The sequence below is a fragment of the Leptinotarsa decemlineata genome, unplaced genomic scaffold (genome assembly GCF_025532065.1).
Source record: "Leptinotarsa decemlineata unplaced genomic scaffold, Ldec_3_MD MMD2_tig00000090_RagTag_RagTag, whole genome shotgun sequence".
NCBI lineage: Eukaryota > Metazoa > Arthropoda > Insecta > Coleoptera > Chrysomelidae > Leptinotarsa > Leptinotarsa decemlineata.
In genome coordinates this window covers 4,347,305-4,373,789 of record NW_027412541.1, presented here as the reverse complement: position 1 = coordinate 4,373,789, position 26,485 = coordinate 4,347,305, and the positions used below count along the sequence as shown (strand labels likewise).

The 26,485-nt window shown below is 34.1% G+C and overlaps 1 protein-coding gene across 3 annotated transcripts in view; it reads left to right on the top strand.

Annotated features, from left to right (window-relative positions):
- Nucleotides 1-26,485, top strand: part of Eip75B (Ecdysone-induced protein 75B) — a 241,150-nt gene that overhangs the window by 109,765 nt on the left and 104,900 nt on the right. Inside the window, exon 1 of one of the 3 annotated variants that reach the window (XM_074172384.1) lies at nucleotides 24,446-24,819. The exons of the other annotated variants lie outside the window; for them this stretch is intronic. Within the exon in view, the coding sequence (XP_074028485.1) occupies nucleotides 24,648-24,819 (172 nt within the window). The 5' untranslated portion in view covers nucleotides 24,446-24,647. Of the gene's footprint in view, nucleotides 1-24,445; nucleotides 24,820-26,485 lie in introns of those variants that run through there. 3 annotated transcript variants of the gene reach the window in all.

The following is a 26,485-nucleotide window of genomic DNA, read 5'->3' as shown; positions in this document are numbered from 1 at the left end:
CAAAAAATACAGGTCCGTATTTAAAAATTCAAAGATGGGGGTGGCCCAAGTCAGATGACAGCTGAGAGCCCACATCAAGTGCCAATAGCAAAATGTGGACAGATTTTCAATATGTCTGCGAATAAAGAAGATATAGCAAAATGTGTGCCAATAGCAAAATGTGGACAGATTTTCAATATGTCTGCGAATAAAGAAGATATAGACAAAAAAATAATTTTGAATTTTTTTGTTTTTCCTGTATATCTCCAGAACCAAAAGAGCTATATTCGATTTCTTTACATCATTGAATAGGTCTCTAAAATACGCAACTTTGCCATAATTTAACCGACACTCTACCTCGTTTACGAGATACCCATGTACAGAAACGAATTTGAATAGCCCTGTATACGGTTTGGGAAAATTCTACCTGTAGCTATCTCAAACAGAATCGTATTCTACAAAGTGCTTGAATTAGGTTGGGTTAGGTTAGGTTAGGTCCAAAGTGAGTGGGTCTATTCGACCCTCCACCGCAACCCGAGAGGGTTTATTGTGACTCACACCCATTCACACTCGACCAAATAAACCCAGCTTCTTAACGAAGCCAATTAGTTTGTATGGTGAGTGGTCTTTCAGGTCAGATGGTAAGAGTACGGCTCTGCCCAACTCTAAAAACCTGATTCGGTCCCCAGTGGGGCATACACAAAGTATGTGCTCTGCTATTTCATCATTTTCCAAATAGAGGCGACACATACTGTCTTCCATCAGTCCAAGTCTCTGCATATGATGATTCAAATGACATTGACCTATAAGAAGGCCTGTTAGACATCGTAATTCATCCCTACTGTAGTCCAACAACTGTTTGGTATCAAGCTTCGAAGGGCGAATAATTGCCTTGGAATGAGCCAATCCTGGAAGATTCTGCCAGAAGTCCATGAATCTTCTTGCCATCCAGGTGTTCAATGCTTGTCTGGAAAGACCTAAAGCGATGTCAATGACAGGTTCTGTCAGCCTCATTGTCTTTCAGACCATTATGGCCAGGAATCCAGACCAGAGACAATTTGTTATATCTTCCTATTGACGAGAGTCGTTTTTGGTAATTTGCTACCAATTTAGACGTTGCTCGGTAGGAGCCAAGAGCTTCCGATAATATTTTTATTGACTTGTGTATGAGGTTGAATTCTTCAAATCTCTCAGCACACAATACAATATCGTAAATTTCCGCCTGAAATACAGTCGCATAGGTTCCTAGGTAGGTTGATATCTCTGTCCTGTCATCAAGTATGCATTTATTTCTTTCAAACCAATGTTTTTTTGGTGCTGAAAAGAGGTCAAAAAAATTATCTCCACCGCATAAAAGGTGTGTGTCAACGGCATAATTTGTAAAGAATTGGTGTTCTTCAGTACCAGTTGCACATATAATCCTACTGTATATAGAGAACTAACGTTTGTTTTCTGAGCTAAATTGTTTTCTCATGTTCATATAAATAATGAAACTTTCAGCGTTCATTTGTTGAAACATATTTGCGAATTGAATATTTTCTAGAAGTTGTTTTCTCCGTGTACATTCCTATAAACAGCTCTACTACGGTAGCGTACCCCACCATATCAATTTCGTTATTTTTCACTGTCACTTTTATTCTCAAATATGACCGAGTTAACCATCGCTCTCTTCCATATTGCATGCGATATAACGTGGTCCTTGTCTGTAGTGTCGATTTGTCACGGCCTACATTTCAGCCGAGTTCATGAAACTCAATGTAGGTCTGAGGTAAGTAAATCTGTGACGTTTTACTTTCTCATGGACATTGAACGGCTGATGCTATGTATCATTTCTTAACGAAATCGAAATTTACAGGCGGTACTTATTGAAGAAATGTACAGAGTCGGATTCGAAACAAAGTGTCTATTGATTCAAAACACTCATGTGTACTTCCGGATGTTTCGGACGAAAATACACGTCTTCAACTTCTTATCTGCATAGCCTTTTGGATTTTTTTCATATCAAAATGGGACAATTCACAGAGAAATGTGCTCCAATGAAATGACTCTTTAATACATGATTTGTACGAATGAATCACTTGTATACTTTTTAAATATTTGACACTAAAATTAGTCATTTGCTTAGCAAAAGAACGATCCATATTATTACAAATCTAGTTAATTTTATGCCCGCTATAGGAACTATATCTGTGAAATCGTACAGTATGAAGAAAAACATTTTTTTTTTGCTTTTGGTCTACAACAGGTATGTGAAAATGAAAGAAAGAAATGAAAAAAAACAATACATTTTATAGAAAACTCTCACGAAAATATATACAGAGTGGGCGTAATTAGTCCCCTGCCTCTTAACTTTAGAACGACTTTGACAAAAAAGTCTATGGTATATCACTAGCCTCAGAGAGGACCCCATCAACTTTTTTTTCAAATAGAAAAGTGTCTTGTGACCCTTAGCCCGAAAGCTATTTCAATTCTCTATAAAACAAGCTTCACTGTTTTGAATTCAGATAAGCGGTTGCGTAGTCATTCGTTTATGAATTGGAAAATAGGAAAAATGATAATTCGTAACTTTGCAACCATACGAGGATTGAAGCAGCTCCAAAGCTAGTTACCACAGGTTACACAAAGTTTGTAATATGTAAGACACAAAAATTGTTCATTGAAATGAACCCCATGTAGAATAAAATTGAACCAAAGTGTTTCACAGAAAATCGCCTTTCTATTTTTAATCTAATTCAAGATGTTTTTTGTGGCTGACTATGAATGTTACCCTAGTAAGGAAATATCGTGTTAGCTTGACAGCGGTCACTAATGATACAAAAATTCGCTTCACTTCATTCCGTTAGAATGACCTGCTCGTTCACTGGATTTTACTCTTCTCGATTTTTTTTTGAGGCTGTATCATATCAAAAGTTTATGTTTACCATAATAATTATTCATTCCTATGAATTAGATGAGTCCTAAATAATTTTCATTTTTGTTTCCTAAACTTTCGCTTTCACTTTTTTCAGGTTCTTATGAAGGCAGGTTTCGTCTATAAGATATCCCCAACGTATAATTTTAGATTAAAAATGGTTTCTTTTTTACAATTCAATCTGAAACCGGCATTCAACAATATTTTAAGTAATTCTACCAAATTTTTCAAGTGCCTTTCTTCAGTCGAAAATAGACACTTATCATTTATATGTTCTTGCATTATCTTTTCGACAAATTTTGGTATTATTAAACAAGTCGATTTCGATAAATTCTTATATATATATACATATATATATATATATATATATATATATATATATATATATATATATATATATATATATATATGCAGGGCTATTCAAATTCATTTCTGTACATGGGAATCTCGTAAACGATAATATATAGAGTGTCAGTTAAATCGTAGCAAAGTTGCGTATTTTAGAGACCTATTCAATGATGTAAAAAAATCGAATATAGCCCTTTTGGTTCTGGAGATGTACAGAAAATTATTATTTTGCCTTTTGGCGCTTGATGTGGACTATTAAAATATGTCCATGAATTTTTTATACAGGGTGTCATCTGACCCCCATCTTTGAATTTTTAAATACGGACCAAAGTTAGTAAACAATTATTTGTCTTCAGAAAAACTTTTTAGGGTGAATTTTTCACTTTGTCCTTTTTCTTGTATAGATTCTCCCCTAATCATTTTTGATTTTCCACACTGTGAAAGGTGAAAATATATTCGCGAGGCCACTCGAGTAGGCATTTCTTTCACCTTTCTGACAGGTTTTAAACTCCACAATAAAACTATCCAATAAAAATGGTCATGACCATATGAACATTATTATTAAAATTAACAACCTTGAACTCTGTGGGCAATTTGTAAGAAAAATAATCGAAGATACTTTATATCTGTTTGATCACAAAACATATCAATTCAACTGCGCAAAAATTATTTCAAGCCTCAATATTATTACAAGTGTTATAATAATAAACGTATAAACGACTGAGACCTTGAGCTGATAAAAATTATCATTGGAAAAGATAACAGTCATGCATAAGTGATTATATCAGAGCGGGTGAATGACCTGCGGAGCGATTTAACCTCAAAAATTGAGGTCGCCAATATTTTTCTAATGGAAACCTAGGGCCAGTGGCGTATCTTTTCCACGAAAATATTATAAATGTGTCGGAACGAAACCGAAAGTATCCATAATCTACTTGAGTATTGAAAAAGCTATACGATAAAAGTAACTGCATATTAATAAATATTTTACGACATGTCATTTCTCAGATATAAAAACTATAGTAGATCTAAAGTAAAAAAAGTTAACTTCATTCAATACAATTTTCAAAAAATTGTCTACTAAATCGAAAACTTAGTTTGTATCTAGTAATAACAATGAGTTAATTATTTACATAGTATTTACAAAATTAAAAAATATTGGCTTGCCTGTTATACAGTGTATTTTTTTAACGCCCTCCCCCTTTTATTTTTTGAACAGGTCATCTCAAAAAATTGAAATTTGAGATAATGAAATTAATGCATGAATCCTTTATTTTGAAGTGAAATTGACAGATGAAACTTTTGAAATGGCGACTGGGCGCCATCTGGAAAAAAAATTAACTGGAAAGGAGGGTCTTGTGATAAATCACTTTGAAGCTCCTGGCGAATACTTCAAAACCCTAGAATATGAAGCAAGTGCAAATAATTGGTGAGATGGTAGTAAATCCTAATCAGTCCTCTTATTCCGTGGCGAATGTTTGTAAGGTGTCTCCTTCTACTTTGTCGAGACTTTTGAAGAGGAATAGGTATCATCCATACAAAATTAATATGGTACACCTATTAACTGAAGATAACCCTGATCGAAGAACAGAATTCTGCAAAGTCATGACGGAAACCATTGCAAGGCATCCTACCTATCTCCACAATATTTGTTTTAGTGACGAATGTACATTTTTTGAACGGCAATGTTCACAGACAAAATTGCCGTTATCGGAGTGAAACCAACCCTCATGTTTTCCGGGAAACACATACCCAATATCCAGAAAAAATGAACGTTTGGGCAGGAATATTGGGAAACCATATCGTAGGACCTCTATTTATTGATCAAAGTTCAACAGGGGAACTGTATTTGAATATGCTGGAAACTACTGTTGACCCTCTCATCATTGAAATCGTCAAAGCAAATCCTAATGAATTCGATATGGATATTGTATTCCAACCAAATGGAGCACCACCACATTACTCCAGACAAGTAAGAAACTATTTGAATACTACTTTTCCCGGTCATTGGATTGGCCGTCGAGGTGCTACAGAATAGCCAGCCCGCTCGCCAGATTTGACACCTTTCAAAGCAACCATTTCGAGCATCTTCTGAACTGACCTCAAGCTTATTACCCTATATTACGAAGTTAAATGTCAATGTATTCAGGAAATTATTTATACTTCCGGCGTGTTGTAGTAGTTGGAGATATTAACATTATATTCTGGTTGTGAAGAATTTATCACGAGCTTCAAAAAGATATGTCACAAGACCCCATTTCCATTCAATTTTTCACAGATGGCGTCCAGTCGCCATCTTGAAAGTTTCATCAGTCAATTTCACTTCAAATTAAAGTATTCTTGCATTAATTTCATTATTCCAAATTTATATTTTTTGAGTTGACCCGTTCAAAAATAAAGGAGGGGGGGGACATGTATATTATGTATAATGTAGTAGTTTCGAAGCCAAGTTTCTTGCTATTGAAAATACTTTTTCACACCAGAACATCAACACTGGCTCTCGACCAACGTTACGCTAATCAAGTTAGCATTATCATGAGATGACTAATAGCGAAACGCGAATCGGGAGACTGTGTTTTTCTTCTGGTGCGGGAAAATATTTTCATTAAAATGAAATGTTTTATTCATATACCTACCTGATGTCTAAAAAGCAACCTAATAGTCCATTATTTCATTATTTCTAATAACTATACGATGGCTCTATTGCGAGTTCTAGGTGCAAACTAAATTTTCAGTTTAATAGGCGCCCGTCGAAATTCATTTTACGCCAGAAGTTTCAATTTCACCTATCAAATAGGCTTGATTCTTTTGTGTTTAATAATGAAGTTGTTTATTCAAAATTATTTCCATAGAAATATTGTCTGAACAACTGGAATGAAAAATAAATTAGTTACACACTCTGATGATTTTCTCAATCAGTTTCGCGTTTAGAGCCATAGAATACAATCATAAATTTCAGCCATAGTCCGTGGAGTATTTCTGATACTTACCGCTCTTGTTGGAATCAAATGTGCCAAGTCACTTGAACACCTCCCGTGAAAGTATCTATAGAAGAGGGATAAATCCCAATCTTTCTTCGATGTTCCAGGCTATCACGGTTGCGCGTGATGTTCGCGTCTCCAATCAGATGGAAGGTTCTTTTCTGGATGGAATCCAGCAACTTCAGGCTAGGCATGTTTGAGGGCAGAGCCATACATGAGAACAATACTCCAAAGAAGATCTGATCTGAGCTTTATAAAGCATCAACAGTTGTTGAGGTGTGTACCGTTTTCTGGTTCGGAACAGTGTCCCACGCTTTTGAGAAGCAGCCTTTGCTATTCCAGTGACATGATTGTGCCAAGACATATTGGTGTCCATTTCAACCCCCAACAAACTTATCGAAGCAGAAAGCGGAATTGTCTGACCTGACAGTATTATATCCAGTTTGGAGACATTCATCTTCTTGGAGAAAATCGATGCATGGGTTTTTGTGGCATTGAATTGAACCTGGTTACTTTCACCTCAATTAGAAATCACTAGATCCTTAAGATATGTAACCTCTTGCTGCAGGTGAAGATGTGCATTCGCAGCCGATGTTCTAGAATCCAAATAGAATGACGAGACAAGTGTGGCTGGATTCTTGTTTTTTTCCAATAAGTCGTTGATATACAATAAAAAGTCGGTTGGAGGCAATATAGATCCGTGGGGAACACTAGCGTTGATGGTGAAAGTATTTGGGAGATATCCATCGTAGGCCACTTGTAGAGAACGTTCTTTTAGGAAACTGGAGAGCCATACACAAAAATGAACCGACAAGCCATCGAAGTTTAGCCAGCAAACCCTTATGTTACACACAGTCAAAGGCCTTAGAAATATCAAGCGCAACAGCTCATGATATTTCCATAATCTGAAAAATATGAACAGTGTATTAATATTTTTCAGATTATGGAAGGTGAAGATACCCAAAGAAAAATATGAAAATTGTAATAATATTTTTGAGATTCTGGAAAGTAAAAATACAGAAAAAAGGATTTTGCTCCGCTAAAATTACTTTCATTGAATATATATATATATATATATATATATATATATATATATATATATATATATATATATATATATATATATATATATATATATATATATATATATATATATATATATATATATATATATACTTCAAAACCCCTTTAGAAGGCGCGCCTATGGAAAATGCGATAGCGAGCTAACAATCAACTGACACACATGCAGATCACTGAACCGATATCTACTATGCCATTTTTATTTGATCTTAATTATTGCAAACATTTTCGTTTTCACTTTGGATACAAGCTGAGAAATACGTTTACAGGGTCATTTTGAATGATTGGCATTACAAAGTATTAGAGATTAATGGTGTATAATTATCATACAATACAACTGAATTTAGTGGTAGAAAAATTTTGATGAAAATTAATGCAGTTAACTGCGTATTCGACAATAATGATACAAATTGGAAATGCAAATATTTAGTTTACAGATATTCTCATTTTGAAATGAAGCAGTTGACTAATCGGTTCCATCAGTAGAGAGACTTTGGATTTTCTTTCAAGTCTTGGGATGTTGACTATTTTTGAAACTATGTAGCCCATTTTTGAACACAACTAATCCCTTGTGTTCTTGTTTCAATATTTTGAGTGTTCTTGATCTGAACAACATATTATGAATATATGCATATCATAATTATATTTGGAACTTCGAAAGCAAATTTGTAAAATCAAATCTTTATGGCCAGAGAAATCAAATTATTGGCTTAGAAAAAGAATACTGGACAGAGAACAAACAGAATAATGAAACACAATTATAATTAGAAAATTTGCCAAACAGAAATCTGTTTTCCGTTAACCAGCTGTCACTACGCTACGACCAGCTACGACCAACAACTCTCAGAAGTGCAAGCTAAGCATCAACGAGGTCTCACCTTTTAACGTGCGATTTTTAGCACGAGCCGGACCATAGGAAGTGAAAATCGATCGTCCGGTCTCGCGGCTTGAATCACCGGCTCACCAAGCGGTCAGGTGAGTGAAATTATTCCCATGCCCCCTCCCGGGTTGAGTGCCCTGAGATAGAATCTTCTTCAACTTGCTGCTGGGCACTTCAGTAAGATTGGCATCTGACCTCTTCTTGGTCGAAATCCAGCCGCTAGGTGCTTTTACTGTCTTGTCTGTTGTTTTTGTCTCAACCTGACTCTACTGTGTGTAGTGTTTGCATGGTGGTCTTCTTCCCTAACCGGAGACAAGTGTCTATTTATCCCGAGCTAAGTGTGTGTGTGTGTGTATATGTGTAAAACTGTGTTGTGTTTATCTGTGTACTAAAAGTTTTCATACTTACCGGAGCCGCTGGACAGCGATTCTCGAGGGTGGTCGTTGGTTCTGCTTATCCCTTTCGCGAAATCTGGAGTCGTTCTTGTTGAGCGCTTCATGTAGATCTCGCAGCGCTGAACTGACGTGTATTCGTGACTGAATCAAAAGAAAGTTTTTCGTAGGAAGAGCTTTCTAAATTTCGTCATTTTTCGGAATCGACATATACATACAACTTTAAAAAGTCTCTTGAGATTTGTTGTATCATGTCATACAGAAACATCGAATTTTCAAAATAAATACTACATTTTTCAATAAATTGATGGATGTAGCCGTTACATCGTGGTAGGAGATCGTCATGAAAAATGGGAAATAAAACTTTCTATGTTTCTTTACCACTTGTATTTGTGACTAACGTTACTACAGTTTCGTCCTAAAGATATTTTCAAACGACTACACTATTTGTTTTGTCTTAAATAGCAATTTGCAATATATTTGAGGTAAAAGTAATTACCAGAACGAACAAAAGAGGATGAAACTTCCAATGGTTGGTGTATTAAGTGATAATAAGAGGGGGTCTACTGTGAATACGTACTAAGAAATCGGTTCAAAATAATTGGAACTATCATCAGTATTCCTTGATTTATCTACCTACACGGTGAAATAAAATATTGAAGAAAATATTATTAACTTTGTTTTAAATGATTTCATATTGGATATTTGATCCTTTTTCTGTTAATAATCATAAAGTCATAGTTTTATTACCAGCAATTTTTTTTTCTAATTTTTATTTCGATGTTCAATTAAGATCGTATAGGTATTCAATATTTGCTATTTCTATTGTCTCCTCAATGTTGAATAATTAATTTTAATTTCTTTCAGCAACGAACCTCAACAATTTGGCACTGCAATTTTAATGTTTTTCGTTTCATGCTCATAATTTTCAATATTTGCATACAGCTGAAGTCAGATGCTCCATCATTTAGTGTGCATTTGGTTACCACTTCACAACCAAACGAAGCTTCACAATGGAACGTGATGATAATACAATATCAACCTTCTGCGAATAAAGAAAGTATTATTCAATGAAACTGTTTTTGATGTAACTTTCTTACTCAACAACGTTGTGTTCGCGTGCAAAATTATTATGACGTCACGCATAAAATAGTTTTGCAATATATTGTTTTTGATATATTTTTGTGTCCAATTATTCAAGTGATAATGTGGTTGATGGTGTAAGAGGAATTATTATTTTCTTGATGGATCATGTCACGGTGATTTATAGATTATAAGTTACGGTTTCTCCGGAATGACGAGAAGTAATGGAGGTTAAAGTACTCATAAATATTAGATTATTCAACAGTTTGTGAACAAAAAGTATAAATAATATGTTTTTTCAGTTTAAGAAAGAGAAAGATGGTGGATTTGGATTTACTGCCTCACAGCGATATGAAACCAACGCTTTTGGATAATAGTGTCATTTAGTTTAATTTAGACTCTGGTTCCAAATTTGTCCCTTTTACAAAGAAACTTGACGTGTTTTTGGATATCTGCGAAAAGTACTAGCGGTATATTTTCGATGTCCCTCCCTGTTCACTGATTGAAGTAAATACTAATAGTAAGTAATTCAGTATAATATATTCTCGTGGACCATATTGCATTAAATCCGTTCACATACCAACAAGCCCTATTTTTGACAGGATGCTTTATTACATCCTTATTTCTTCAAATACCCTTCTAAGAATGAGTTTCCATTCAGTTATTGATATCTCCGTCACTTCATATTAATGCCCAGTATTGCGTGGCAAGCATATCTTGTAAGAAATACTCAATATCATTTCTAGTTATACAAATTGGGTCGAGTCGTTTTCAAAGATACTGTTTATTTTTTTCGTTAGAACAGAGTTTAATAATAATGGTTTCAATGAAATACTCAACTGTAGGTAATTATCATAGTTATTAAACGAACGAAAGCTAATCAAATATTATTTTTAAGTGAAAACTGGAACATATAACGAGGTGTTTTCAGTACAAGCAGAATATTGGGAAAACAAAGCTTTTCACAAATCAATATGTGGGAACAAAACTCCCGAAGAAAGAAAGAAAGCGATTGTGTTCAAAACAAAATGTTTACAAACATGTGCAGATTAAGCACAAAAGTTTCTTTTAGATATAATCTGGAAAATAGCTAACTCGAAGCAACTTTGAAACATTGGACATTAAATTACACAAAAATCAGTTTTTCTAGTCAGCGTGTACTTCAAATATTCGTTATGGAATTGAAACACAATCATTTATGGGAACACTACAAAACAGTACCTACACTGGTTTTAAATGAAATTTTTTAAGGACAAAACACAAGTACTACAGGAAAATCCTTGAAGCGCTCTAAAAGCGGTGCCTGTGCGAAAGTAGCGATTCACATTGGATTTGAATCGCTGGTGATTAAATCCATTTGGAAAGACGTTCTCAGGAAGTTTATTTCACATAAACGCAGTTCTCCAAATGAAAGAGTTCTTGAACAGTGAAGTTCGAGGTTTACTGAGTTGAACCTGAAAACGATGAGCAGCCACAGTCTGTCGCGTATTTCTGATATATACCGCTCTTGATGGAATCAAATGTGCCAAATCACTTGAACACTTCTCGTGAAAGTATCTATAGAAGAGAGACAAATCTCCAACTTTTCTTCGATATTCCAGGCTATCACAATTGCACGTGATGTTCGCGTCTCCAATCAGACGGATAGTTTTTTTCTGGATGGAATTCAGCAACTTCAGGGTAGGTAGGTTTGAGGGCAGAGCCATACTTCTCCTGAGGATGCTTACTTTGTTGGCGGAACGTGCGTCGAGTGCAAAAATATCAGTTTGGTGTTAGGGCAATTGATCTCGAAAAAGGTTATTCAGTATATATAAAGATATACACAGAAGTTTCTTTCAGATACTAATTGGAAGAAAAAACACATATAAACATTCGTTATGGAATTGAAACAGCTAACATTCATAGGAACGTACACAAAGTGATATATGAAAGTCTTGATATGAAATGTCACTTACCTACATGGAACACTATCATTTTCTATTTCTTTTCGGGACCGGACTTCTGTCTTATCAAGTATTTCATCCCAAAACTAGGTGTAGTCTCTCTTATCAAGTATTTCGTCCCAAAACTGGGTGTAAGACAATGTTTATATGAAAGTAGTTGTTTCGAAAGGCTTCTTTTTCGTATGAATCAGTGTTCATTTGAAAGTGTTTTGAAGGGGTTATTTCCTTCAGTTTGTATCTGAAAAAACTTCTGTAAACGCTACATAGCTGGAATCAATGTTATTAATTCTTTCAGGGATTTCAATTCATTTTATATCATATTAGACAATGGGAGTCCGATCTAATGAAGATTTATTTTGATTGGTATTACAGTTAAAATCGAAGTAAATCTTATTGGTAAGTTTTGATATGGATTTTCATCAACTATCGGCCAGTTCCATTCAATCATTTCTTAAATCTGAAATACTGAACATATCTCGTATAAAATAATTCTCTTCAATAATTTCATGTTTACACGAAGTGAAATGCTATACTACGAATACTGCCGTTTCAATAAAAAAAGTGCTTGCTCCGTTATATTGCAAGATAACACTGAACAATAAACAACGATAACGTTCCAACATATAGAAACACAATAACAACACGCTTTCTATCAGCATAAAAACAACCAAGAACCGACCCACCTTTCTATGAGAGAATTCGAAGGTACATGGGGCCACTTCAAATGCAGATATTCCCCCCTCTCTACCCCATGAACCTAAACACCCCTTCCCCTTGGCAGATACACCAACCAATCATTAATACCCACCTATCCCAACTCAATAAAAACAACACAAACACACAAATTATAATCCACAACTTCCGTGAAATCCTACATCATGAAGAATTCATGGAAATTTACACAGATGCATCCAAAACAGATTCTAGAGTAGGAGCAGCAGTTGTTACACCTGAGACTACCCTAACCTATAAACTACCGGAAACCAATACGATTCTCACAGGGGACCTCTTCGCAATCCTCCAAGCGCTACGATTCGCTAAATCGAGCCTATCTAAAAGGTTCCTGATTATAACAGATTCCTCAAGCTCTCTACAAATACTTCGTCGAATATACATAAACCATCCAATAGGAAGACTGATTAAAAGAGAACTTTTTATCATCCAATCATTGGATAAAGAAATAATATTACTTTGGGTTCCTTCACATATAGGAATAACTGGAAATGAATCAGCCGATAAAAGTTCTCGAGAAGCAATCAATAACCCGAACCAGACTGCGCTGCAATACACTCCTTCGATAGACATAAAATCCTACATCAAAAACAAGATGAAGAACGTTTGGAATGCTGATTGGCAGGCCTCACAATCGAAACTACAAGAAGTCAAACCAAACGTAGGACCGTGGCAAAATCACTTAACGAAAAGAAGAGAACAAGTGACAATGACTAGACTCCGCCTAGGACAAACCAAGTTCACACACGAATACCTGCTGTCTGGACAAAATGAACCAACTTGTGATATTTGTGAAGTTCAACTAACTGTGAAACATATTATAGTGTTATGCCCTCTATTCCAAATTGAGAGAGACACATTTAAGATATCCCCTCACTTGAAAGAAATGTTAGACTATAGTAATAGTAACAAAATCATTCCATTTTTACACACTTTAGATTTAATTAGGAAGTTATAAATGTTATTTATCAACTCCACCGCTAATGACCCAAAGGGCTGATGCGGTTTATTGAAATTAAAAAAAATAAAAAACAAACAACGGAAAGTTGAGCGGAAAACGAAAAAAGTGCGAAAAGCTCTAGAGGTGAAAACAAATGAATAAACGTATATCGTACATAAACGGTATTCTGCTGATGATGCTATTCAAAATACTTTTATTATTATTATCAATATTCAGTTTGACTAGATAGTATGATATAATTTACACGATAATTAGTTAGCTTACCTCACAGCACTGCTCTTTGCTATTTTGAAGAATTCTTGTTTTACAGTGATGTTTTGATCGTTGACTGTTATATCTAAAATAATTTGTAGCATCTTTAATTTTTAACACAAGAATCTTTTATATTTTGGTTCATTTACCTATATAAAAGTCGACAAAATCGGTCTTTGATTCAAAAGTTGTTCCACTGTTGTCAATAAACAATGAAACCTTACTCAGTTCCGTTATCGAAAGTGCATACCTACAGTTATGTAGCTCATGAAAGTATTCATTAAAAATTTCCAATTATTTGGATAACCAGGGCGTTGAATTGGGTCCCAATTGTATCATTTCAAAATAGACCGGTTGACCAGATTCTTTGTCCTCATTTCATGAGAAAATATACATTGTCGATCGTAGAATCGACACACGTCAATTAAAGTTGGATTTTATCAATGGTTCTATTTGATTTGACCTAATTTCAAAATCATACCGAATTGAACCTATATGATCGAATTGTTCAGTCACCTGAATTGATAATAATGCTTAACTTGTCGGCAATATCTGAATAAATGAAGTTGTTGAAACCCCTAAAGTAACAAAACTGACATTTTTTTGTCACTATTAATTTTTTGTTATACATGGTCAGAAGTAGTCTTATAGAGATACTTCAGTATGATCTAATTAGCGAATACCCTTAGATTTTTACCAATTCTGAAAACGAAGGCAGATTTTAGCCTCCGAAATTTCATCTGTATAATTTTTTTTATTTGCACAATCGTTGGATAAGAACGATAAGTTACTGACGAATGAAACATTTTTCTTTGTGAAAAATACTTTGCTTTGAGTTTACGCAGTAACTTATTTTTTTCAACAGTTCAACAGTATAGTACAAAAACAGTAGGAAAACTTAATTATTATCACATAGTAAAAGACATAAACGTTATGAGAAAAATAAATAATATTACCAGTTTGTATCATATTCCATCTACTTCTTCGAAGTCAAATCTTTGAAACTTTTTAAATTATTGTATAGTTATACTGTCAGTCGGTCAGTCGGTAGCCAAGCGGTTCGGCGTGGGTGCTTTGTTCACTCACTCGAATTGACTGCCGTGTTGGTCGGTGGTTCAAGCCCTAGTCTGAACGATCGATCTTCACTTGCTACCGTCCAACCCGTGTTAGGAATCACACGTTAAAAGGTAAGACTTCGTTAATCCTTAGCTCGCACAAGTTTCGACTTCTGAGGGTTGTCGTTCGTAGGGGTGCGACAGCTGGTTAACGGAAAAACAGATATTTTTTTTAAACAGACTGTAGTTATATCCAAAGCCAAACATTTATATCTTTTTCCCTCTTGAAGAAAGTTTGAAATATCCCTCTTGGATCAGCACTATTATTACACAGGCAAATACATTTCTTTTCCCAATTTTTTTTCGCATGAATAAGTGATACAGATTGTGATCCATGTATGCCATTAATTCCAATAACAACTGAATGAAGGAGAACTTTTACCAATTGCTGAATATTCAGTAATTTTAAAGAATTTAAGCATATAAGAGGATGCAGAGTGTTCGTGGACTACACAGGAAGTGATTAAGTGTAGTAACTTTTAAAAAATAATATATATGATCATTCAACTGGGTTGTCCACTGTCATCCCAAACTGATACGTTGAGGTTCTGCATAGATCAAAATACGTTAACAGATTAACAAGAGTGCCTTGAAAATTGATCAGTACTTTGTGGTATTTGGCAAGTTTAGGCCTGATATTTCTTTCCAACAACTGTAAACATTTTTTTATCATTCATCACGGTTTTATTAGCTTCACCTGTATGTATGTATGTTTTTTTGTTTGTAACTCCCCTTTACATTTCATATTTATTCCCTTTTGAATGCTCGGGATCTATATTTGACAGAATTATCGACATTATTGCTTGATCTATTCACGGGCAGATGGCGCTGTACCTAACCTCCTTGATGCAATTCGAACTCACTTTACATGTATTTCTTAATTTGAAAAAAGTATTTTTTTTTATTAACACGCGCGCCGGCTGCCATATTTGTAACCCTCTTTGCGCGCCTGCTGCCTTGGGCTTGGTAGCTGATTTTCAGGCTTCCTCTCCGGAATCGGAAAATATCAATGGTCATTTTTCTAAACAATATACGGCTGATTGATCCCAAAGTTTAGATAAAATAAATGTAGTTTAAAAATACCGAAAAACGCGCTTTTAAAGCATACGAAACTGAAAAATGAAAAATAAATATAGTTTAAAAAACTAAAAAAACAAGCTTTTAAAGAACAGCGCCCGTCAAGCGACGGGCGCTTGATATACAAAAAATATGGCACAAAGCGCCCACGCCTTTTTCACAATAATACTAGTATTTTTCGTTCGTTATTGTTTCAAGCTTATTAAAAAAAATATTTTTGACTTTTTAATTCGATGTTCTTTGAAAGCATGTTTTTTAGTTATTTTAAACTATATTTATCTCCGTTCAAGTTGCCATCAATGAGAAACAGTCCAAGTGTTCCTGACTACATACTCATGTTAACAGAGAATGCCGACTGATCAGAAAACTAAATATTATTAAAAAAATACTTTGGCATTTCTGAAATTCCATTCTCTTATTAGTCTGGTAGCTGTAAACTTATTTCGTTCCTCCGTTTCTTCGTTGATCAATTTTTGGAATTGTGGTTGAATAAATTCTGGACTTACTAATGAATCTGAAAACAGACATTCCTCGTGATAATTCTATGCGATATTTCTTGTTCATTTAATTTTTTGGGTACCTTACCATTGACCTTAATATGAATTTTGTATTCATCGCTATTGTATTCAGCACCATATACAAACTATCTTCAAAATTTACACTGCCTTTATATTCGAAAACATTTTAATATATGAATTGAAGAGGTTATATTTTTAGGAGTGATTAATTTTTGGGAAAGAAAGTTTTTGGCTTTCTACTACTCCATCTTGATACAAAAAAATTTGGGAATCTTCCAGAGAAAAACAGTAATCAATTTGAAAATAAGTAACTCTACAATTGGATGTGTAGATCATGCAAAGAAGCAACTTTCAGAGACAAACTGGAAGAAAGCCCTCCAGAAACAGCTACTTTCATATAAACATTGAATTACACGAAAGAAAAAAATTCTTTCGAAACCAATACTTTTCATGAACACTGAATTATATAGGAGATACTTTTCTCTACTCAGTTTGTATTCCAAACAGTCGTTATGGAATGAAATTCAGATATCATATTCAGAATTTTTTTGTCCATTTCTGAAGACGGAGGCAGATTTTGGCCTCCGAAACGTAAAGATATATATTGTATTATTACTTATCAATTTTTTATAGGCAAAATTGTTAAATACGCCAAGTTACTGATAAATAGAACATTTTCCTTTGTGAAAAATACTTGGATGTTACGCAGTAACCTTTCCACACTTTATATAAGTTCTCCATTATAATTTCTATATTTTTCAGATTGTGGAAAATAAAAACACCCAAAAAGGTCGATGAAAAATTTTAATATAACTTTATTTGCCAAAGATTTCGTTTTTCCAATTTTCAACATTTTTATTCTTAACTGTTATTTCATAGACCATTATTGTACTTTCAACGCTCATGAATATAGTTTAATAGAAATAGGGCTCAGGTTGAATTAGAATCGCTAACTTCCTGTCTCCGCTAATACATCCCCAAAAATTGTATTTGTGTCACCAAAACATCTGAGTATTACTTGTACATATTTTATTCGAAAAAACATGTTTTCTGTTTCTTTTAATAAATTGTTTAGTTACGAAATCATGTCATTACTTTGTGATGAATTACGTTACATACGATGTTTTACCGCATCCTCCGTTCATCGCCAAACCTGTATCTCATTTGCTCCATATATTAACCGCCTTTTTTCTAATTCAAACTTCCCTTGATAACAATTCAACAAATAATGTGGAACGTTGAATTTCTAGAGCGGTCAATAACCTCCTGGTAGAGCTGATTAACTCGTGTATGAGTGAGACCTGGGACGTAGGCGATGTTGTCAGCTTTTCTCTTATTTCCTTTGTTTTTATGGCTGAAATTGAAAGTTCTAAAAAAAAGTTTGGATAGTAAAGCAGTAAACCAATAATTCGAATATACGCAAATGTATTTCTGACTATAACAATGATGAGTGATTCTTCTGTAGATTTTGGGATACATAAAAAGACGTATTGAATAATGTCTGTTATTTCTCATTCTATCCTACAGATAGCTTCTTAGTAAGAACGAACCGCATGGTCATTACTTCCTCAGGTCTCATAAGATTCACCCTGAAAACACATTGTTTCGGCCATAGTAATAACAATATGTACTAATAATTTGTTTGAAGGTTTCATGATGAATTTCAATATTCGGAAATCAGGCCACCAAACGTGGACTACGATTCCAAGAATTGCATTTACCGAATACCCTGTGAGTTCGGAAAGTTCCATATTGGTGAAACTAAGAGGCCATTGAAAGTTTGCATTTCCGAGCACAAGAAATACACACAGCGAGGAGAAACCAGCAACTCGGGAATAGCAGAGCATGTTTGGGCTCATCAACATAACATCAAACGGTCCCAAGCTGGGATCATCCACAAAAAGAAACACTGGTATGGAGGAAATTCAAAGAAGCCGCATATACGTTGTCCAACAACGCGTTTAGCGAGGGTAGCGAAGAATTACGCAACATATGGAAACCCATAATCAAGCGGAAAACGTCCAAATCCAGCCATACGGTCAGCTCCCGCTAAACCGGGGAAGCCCAGAGAGGGAAGAGGGGATAGGTGAAAGCACTCACATGACCTATAAATAGTCATCTCTCGAAGGAATAGGTCCAGTCTCCACCCGAAGACGATTGTGGATACTAACAATCGAAACGTCGTGAAGTAACTTGGCTTAAAATCTTTTTATTTTCATTTCTTTTAGTATTGTTCAATTCTTAATTGAATTGATATAAATATTTCTACCTCTTTCTCTCAAAAAAATTAATTTTCAATTCAATGGTTTTTTCCTTTCATCGGAAGATTTTCAAAATTTTTTTATAAAGGTAGAGACACATAAAGTCTTAGAGCTTTTCTCCCGAAACACATCTGTTCAATGAGAATGTTTTTCATATTTTATATTTTGAAACATGAATTGAACTGACTAACTTCACTTTGTTCTGAACAATACAATTTTTTATCTTTCAAGTGAATGTAAACAAAAGATTCCTAAATGGAATATCCGATTTGGCATCAACGTACGAATGTTCGTATTTGCAAATATTTTTGCTAATCAGATGGTTTCGCAGTATTTCGCTATTGACGAAATTGCACTAAAACTATTGCGTCAGTAATAGAAATTTATTCTGTTTGAATATGAAAGCAATGGTTGGGTCTGGGGAACTGTGTAATCCGTTATCGTACATTTCCTTCAACTCGGTAGATATTTTTCTAATCCGTTTTTATTTTTAATAATGCCTGAAAGCAAATATTGAAAATCATATTTAGTATCTCCATGCATGAATGAAATTGAAAATTTGGAAACGATCATAATACCTACGTTTATAAATGAATTGTACCTAATAAAAAAGTTAGGATGTTATATCATCATGTCGTGTCTATTCTTCATTTATTCAATTATAATATAGAGGAGACTTGTTTTTAAATAAGTTTGAAAGGGATATATTTCTAGGAGAAATTAATTTTTGGCTTTCTACTTCATTATATATATATATATATATATATATATATATATATATATATATATATATATATATATATAATGTGGGAATTTTACGAAGAAAGGAAGAAAGCAACTGCATACTTTTATATGAACACTATCGACCCGTCCCGGTTCCGCACGGGTACAATGCCGATATTAAATATAAATCCAACTACAGAAAATTTAAGGGCATGGATAAACAGTGATGAAAAAGTAATTTTCATGTGTAAATGCGCCCATTTTATCTCCAGTGGAGGCATCCCAGTTCGAATATTTGAAAATCCTTCCTCATTGCACATTTAGTCCATAAAACGAAATTTCAACCTCCGAAAACATAGCGGCACGGAGAAACAGTGATGAAAATGTAATTTTTTCATATAAACACTAAAAAATGATCTTCAATTTATTCAAATAGTTATAATAAAATACATCACAATCGTATTATTTTCTATTGCTCATATGGAATTAAAAAACCTTCTATGATAGCAATCAAATGATCAAAGGAATGAAAAAGCCACAACGGAGAATCACTAACTAGCCTTCAACCCCGTGTTGGAAGTAAAATTGTGGTCACGAATTTAGCGTTTCTATTCATCGGAGCATTTCTGGTTCCACACCCCATTTTATTTTTTGAACGGTGTCAAGTGAAATTGACAGATGAAACTTTCAAGATGGCGACTGGGTGCCATCTGGGAAAAAAATTAAATTGAAAGGGGGGTCTTGTGACACATCATTTTGAAGCTCCTGACGGATACTTCACAACCCAATATTTCTAGAAATATTCCTCATTATCTACCATATGGCAATTCCAACAACCCAATAAGGTTTGTTAATTCTCGTCCATTGGAAGAAAAAATTGAAGCGATTTCTATGTACGGTGCGACGAATAACTTTCACGAAACCGAAAGAATTTTCAATGAACGTTTTCCGAATCGTTCTATCTGTAAAAAATATTTGAGGGAACTTGTATCCAAATTCACAACTACCGGTAGTGGACGTAACAAAAAGCCCCCAGGTCATCCGTCTGTTCCGACAGATCAGCAAGTGCAAATAATTGGTGAGATGGTAGTAAATCCTAAACAGTTCTCTTATTCCGTCGCGAATGTTTGTGAGATGTCTCCTTCTACTGTGTGGAGACTTTTGAAAAGGAATAGGTATCACCTATACAAAATTACTACCTCTTATTATGTAGTTGAATGTCAATGTATTCAGGGAATTATTTAAAGTTTCGCCATTTTGTAGTAGTTGAAGATATTGACATTATATTCTAGGGTTGTGAAGCATTTGTAAGGAGCTTCAAAGAGATGTGTCACAAGACCCCCTTTTCATTTAATTTTTTTTCCATATGGCGTCCAGTCGCCATTTCGAAAGTTTCATCTGTCAATTTCACTTCAAAATAAAGTATTCATGCATTAATTTCATTATCCTAAATTTCAATTTTTTGAGTTGACCCGTTCAAAAAAAAGGAGAGACATTAAAGAAAAGCACTGTATGTAAATTTTACCCGTACAAGATTCATTACATTGAAGACTCGAAAAAATCAACTCGAGAGGAAAATTTTTGTGATAATTCTGCAGGCAACATGAACAAAAATAATATGTTCAGTTGTCTTTTTTCTTCGACGTTGCAACAATTCGCCAGAACTCATTGGTTGGAAGACACAATTCACTTCGTTATTCAGAAGTCAGTATACAATTTCTGAGACCAAATTCACTGAACTAAACTGAAAATAACGTGAGGCTCAGGTTACATATAACTATTACGAGTAGTTCATTAAAAAAGGAATATTTTTAACCGATTTTCCAGTTGATCGAATCTTTTGTATACACAAAAGACCTGTTTTAATCGTCGACTTCATGCTAATTTGTAATATAAATGCCCTTAAATTTTTAGTCATATTGTATACGAAATTGAACCCTGCGGTTTGTGTAGGTAATCACGAGACATTTAAAAAATATATCAAAAATAACTGTTTTGATTTAAAACATGTGTGTTTGGTGTATTTTATGGTCATCTTCGTGAATAAAGTATGTGGAATAATTCCAAGCTGTCGTCAACGGGCAAATTAAAAACTTTGAGCCATCCTGTATATTAGCTTGAACACGAATCGAACCAATCCACGTTCATTTTATTTGTAATATTGCAGTTGGCTGAATTTTGTATCGTCAATAATCCTTAAAAAATTATGTTACAACACATTTAAGTACTTTATATCAATATCCTGTTTGTCTAACAATTGAAGCTGAATCGAATATTTCATGAATTACCAAAATAAATAAACATTCTCAATCATAATATCATTAAAAATATATTTATGACCTGAAAATATTAAAGTTTTATCATCAAGGAACAAAGATAAACAAAATATTATGATTGACTACCCTTGGTATTGTCATAAGTAGAAGTGACCTAACAAAACATTGTTATTGATTTATATATAGGTGTGGGTCAATTATATATTTGTTTTGATTTTCACGTGATATTTGTTAAGTAAGTGAAGGTTTGTGAAAAGTCGATAATAATCTACCCAAGCGATATAATTAATAAAACAATATTTATTGAAAATAATCATTGCGTTTTTTGAATTTTGTAAGATGGCAATCCACAGAGTAAACATTTTTCTGGTGATTAACAGACAGGTGTGGACTTCCAATGTTTGAAGGGATGAATACTTTGAAACATAAAATAAAATAAGAAAGTATGAACTAGTTGTTCAAATAGTAGTCTTTTTAGATTCTATGTAAGACAATAAAGATGCGAGAATAAAGTTGTTTACAAAATAATTATTTTCTGAAGCGTAGGCCGTTCTCATAAGAGAACGACCCACCTTTAGTTAATGGATCCACTTTGAATTCTCAGTCAATGTCAGGTGATAATTTTAGGGTAATTTTGTTCTTTATTGTTATGCTCTTCATTTTACGGAGATTTTGTGGTTCTATAATACTACTTTGACCTTGAACTACCACAGAAAAAAAATTTTATATGAGAAATCACCATCACTCACTTTAGGGTCGTATTCCACCCATCGTTGAATTTTCATGTATGGTTTAAAAAAATCAATGAGTTCGCAGTTATTCTATTTCTCAATAATTCTGGGCTCATTTTTGGGTTTTTCATTTGTCATTGTTTGAGTTGAATGTTTGGTTGATTACCCGAGGCACAAATGGCACAACTTTATCATATATTCTAAACTTTGATAATTGAAGTTGAAATCTTCAGTTACTCTTATTAACTCATAGGTATATGTACAAGTTAATCCAGCACCTAATCAACTTAATAAAAAATGATATGATTGAATGGCTGATTCAAAAGAATATTCATTTTAATCCTACTAGTTTAAAATCTGAACTATATCAGTTAATTAAGTCGAATAAAGAACGTATTTTTTCATTGGATTTTTAAACGAACCAAACTCGGTGAGATTTTGATCAAATAACTTGAAAACAGTTCGATGTGGTTATCGTCTTTCGGGATACAAATTTAAATATATTTCCGGTGCCTAAACACCGTTTCTATCGTATTTGTAATACATTTCTATCATATCTCTTTTTTCTTCATTCGTGAAAGCCATTTTTCGCCAAAAATTCAATGACTTGTACAATAACAAAATGTCATCGAGTGTAACAAATTGAAACACAAATTTAGAAACATCAAAATCAAAGCATATTATTATAAGATTTTTTTTTCAATATCTCCAATTCTTCGAAAAAGAATGTAACGTATGATACATCATTGAAAAAGTAAAATGTGGTTCAATTCAAAACAGAAAGAATCCAATGTATCGCCCATAAGAAAAAATAAAGTTGATGATGGTGTCCGGAAGACGAAACGTTGGATAGCAAATCTGAAAACACTATTATGTAGCAGGGAAAATGTGACAATGTGAAAGTGCAATTCATTTTCGACTTCTTTGAAAAATAATAAAAACCATTTTTCGAAATTTCTGTTTTTTTCGGATATCTCCGAATATACTCGGAATTTCAGAACTTTCTCAAAGGCATATCGTTAGTTAGGTAAATGTTCAACTTTGTCCCAATTTAATCATCTTCGTATCTCTCATAGTTTCCGAGATCCCAATGGCCAGATTCGACTCTGAAACACCCTCTATATGCATAAAAAACCAACTATCAATCCCAACAAAACCATTCCAACCCGATTTATCACGAATCAATCGATTTATATACCGCTATTTAGGAAAAGTCACTCCCAAAACGGCCTCTTTTATAAAGGTTCGAAACTATACATATAACAAACTATATAAACAAACAAACTATATAACAAATATATAAACCCAGTTTCTTTAAATGCCAAATAAAAAAAATATCAATGAAAATCATTTTTTTTTAAATCAATGAAAAAAATCCAAAAAATAAACAAATAAATGAATAAATAAAAATAAATGATAAAATAAAAAAGCACTCCTCAATTTTACTCAAAATACCCATATATCATTTATTCGCCAATGTTTTTATACAAAAAAAATAAAATTTTTCACACGATGAGTTTGCACCACTCCAAACATCAAAAACATTAAAAATAAAAAAACATTTAATTTTTTTTTTACCTTTTCTTGAGTAGAAAAAATTGCACTACAGGCATTCATGTTTAGGTAATTTCTGTACACGATTATGGAATCTGTAATAACAATATAAATTGTAAAAATTAAAATTATTGAATGAATGAAGTTTTGATTTGATTTGGTAGAATAGAAATAAAATTGTCATATATCACCCCTTGAAAAATTCAGAAGTTTGTAAACTTCCCTATCATACTGAGCGTTATTACTTTATTATTATTACTACGTTATTACTACAATAACATTGTTATGGACGTGCTTAAAGCAAAGTGCCCCCATTTACTTAGCTAAAATTATTCATACATTTTTTTCATGAATTTGAATGACAGCTTTTCTATTGTCGAATTTAATTTGGATTTATAATAGATAAAACTTGCGCTCAGTTACGGTAGGTCGTCAACGACTAGCGATTTATTTACTATACCTGGCCGGACAATTAAATAAAAGTGAAAACAAACACGGCAAGCAAAAACGCCCCGTTCTCGAAGACTCTCACTAGTCCCCGAAGAGGTAATCTAGAGTGCGCTGACCGCTCGTCGAAGGATATGAGTTAGTGGGTCAACGCTGTAATATACGAACAGCGCTGACACTCTCGATGCGAGTTGCGCGAGCGAGCAACGCGTCAAATTCAAACCAACTTCAAAGTTGGAACTCGCGCGATCTCGCTAGTGCATCACGGCTGCAGGTTTCCGACGAAAAGGGAAAAGCCGAAGTGATACAGGTTTAAAGATGTGCTTGTAGATAGGTTGAGGGAGCGACAGTTTTTGTGCCAAGAGATCAGAGCTGATTATTTGTAGTTTAAAAAAGTAATAAAATGACTGTCAATGACTATAAAGAAACTTCTTGTGCGATCGCAAGACCAGTGGGAAATCAGAAAATAGAAGAAGTTTTTCTGCCGGCGCTTCAACAACCCCCTGACAAGCCCCAGGATTCTAAGGAATCTCAGGATGGCGACAATGAAAATCTCCTAGGCAGAGTATTAGCAGGTGAGAGTTTTTTTTGCATAATATTTTTGACTGTCGAGCTTTTGAAGTCAACCTTCGTTGATTTTGAAAATGAATGTGACAACCGTTCAAAAAACAAATATTTTTCTTTTTCTCTTCTCAATATTTGAATTCAGCAGTAGCAGAAATATCCCATTTCAAAAATTCAGTGCATCTTTTTGAAAATTAGCCCCCAAACAAGTCGCGTTGCAGGTCCCTCTGTTTTCACTTTCAATCTCCCAGATGATATCTAGGGCGCGAGCGCTGGTAGCGAGACAAGTTCATTCACCCTCGGCCTTCAACAAAAGATCTGTCTCTCGCGCTCGTTATAGCCGTCTCGCTCTTTGGTTCACTCACTTTTATCGAACAACAGCCCGAGGTTTTGCAGATCCGTGTCAGTAAGCAGCCTCGTAGCAGGGAGCCGATTTCGAACCGACGGTGTTCGAGAGAGTATGGGAGTTCATGGAGGTCGTTGGGCGCTTGGTGCGAGGTTAGTGCGTTCACCTCAGTGAGACGGCCGGTCGAATCTAGGGCAAGATGAAATTAAAACTGGAGGTTAAATGTTGAATGCAAAAACAGCACATGTGCCTAGGTTCAACCAATGGCCATTGCGATTTTCCCACTATCTAACCTCGAGCTTCGAGTTCAACAAACTCGGTCGCTAAATAGGTTACCTGAGTATTTTTGCGACACAAAGTGTTATGCACTATAGTTATCGCAATAGAGAGATATGCGAATTTGTCGATATGCCAATATTAGGAACTGAACATAACGTGAATGGAAACGATTTCGAGTCACATGAGTGACACATTTGGTCTATTTCTCACTTTTTACTCAAATTTTACCTGCGGTAGTGTAGAAATAAAGTACTAACTGTTTTTCTCGCTAGAGCTCATCTTGATTTAACTAACAAATAGAAATTACTATCATATTAAAATAACTAATCATATTACAATTACATTTTGATGACCTGACCGATATCTGTCAGAAGTTTTCCAACACCTTCACTTCCGAATTCCTTATTCAGTAACGTTTCCAACATTTCAAAACATCGCAATATTTTTCAATAATAGGCTGATTGATAACTTACTGATAAAACAACTTTATTCAGAAATATTGTTTGGGGTGAGAATCAAAATGATTCATTAGTTTCATCATTTAGACACAATAGAATAATAACGTCCTGTAAATACTTAACATAATATTAGCAAACATTAATTCATGTTGAAAAAGTTAAAATATAAAGCATACAATATATACATACAGGGAGGGTCATAACAGTTTACGCAAAAATCTTTCAGGAGGTCAAGTGATACCTAATTAAAAAGGGTTGTCGATCCCCCATTCATTTGGTGTATTCAAATAATTTTTGTTATTGTCATAGGTATATATATTTTGGTTTATATAGGAAAAAATCCAATTTCGTACAATTGCAGATTACTGTAAGAAACAACTAGTTGCTCTTGAAATATAATTCAATAGCCAATATTGTTCAGGAAAAAAGAGTTCAAAAATTGCATACATGGTCCGGCCCAAAACACAATATGTTGATTTTCAAGCACCCCAAAGTAAATTAATAGTAATAAAACATTAAAAATAACTTTTACTAACATACTTGGAAATAAAAAAAAATAATTTAAGTTGACTCAACTCATCAATTTATTACACA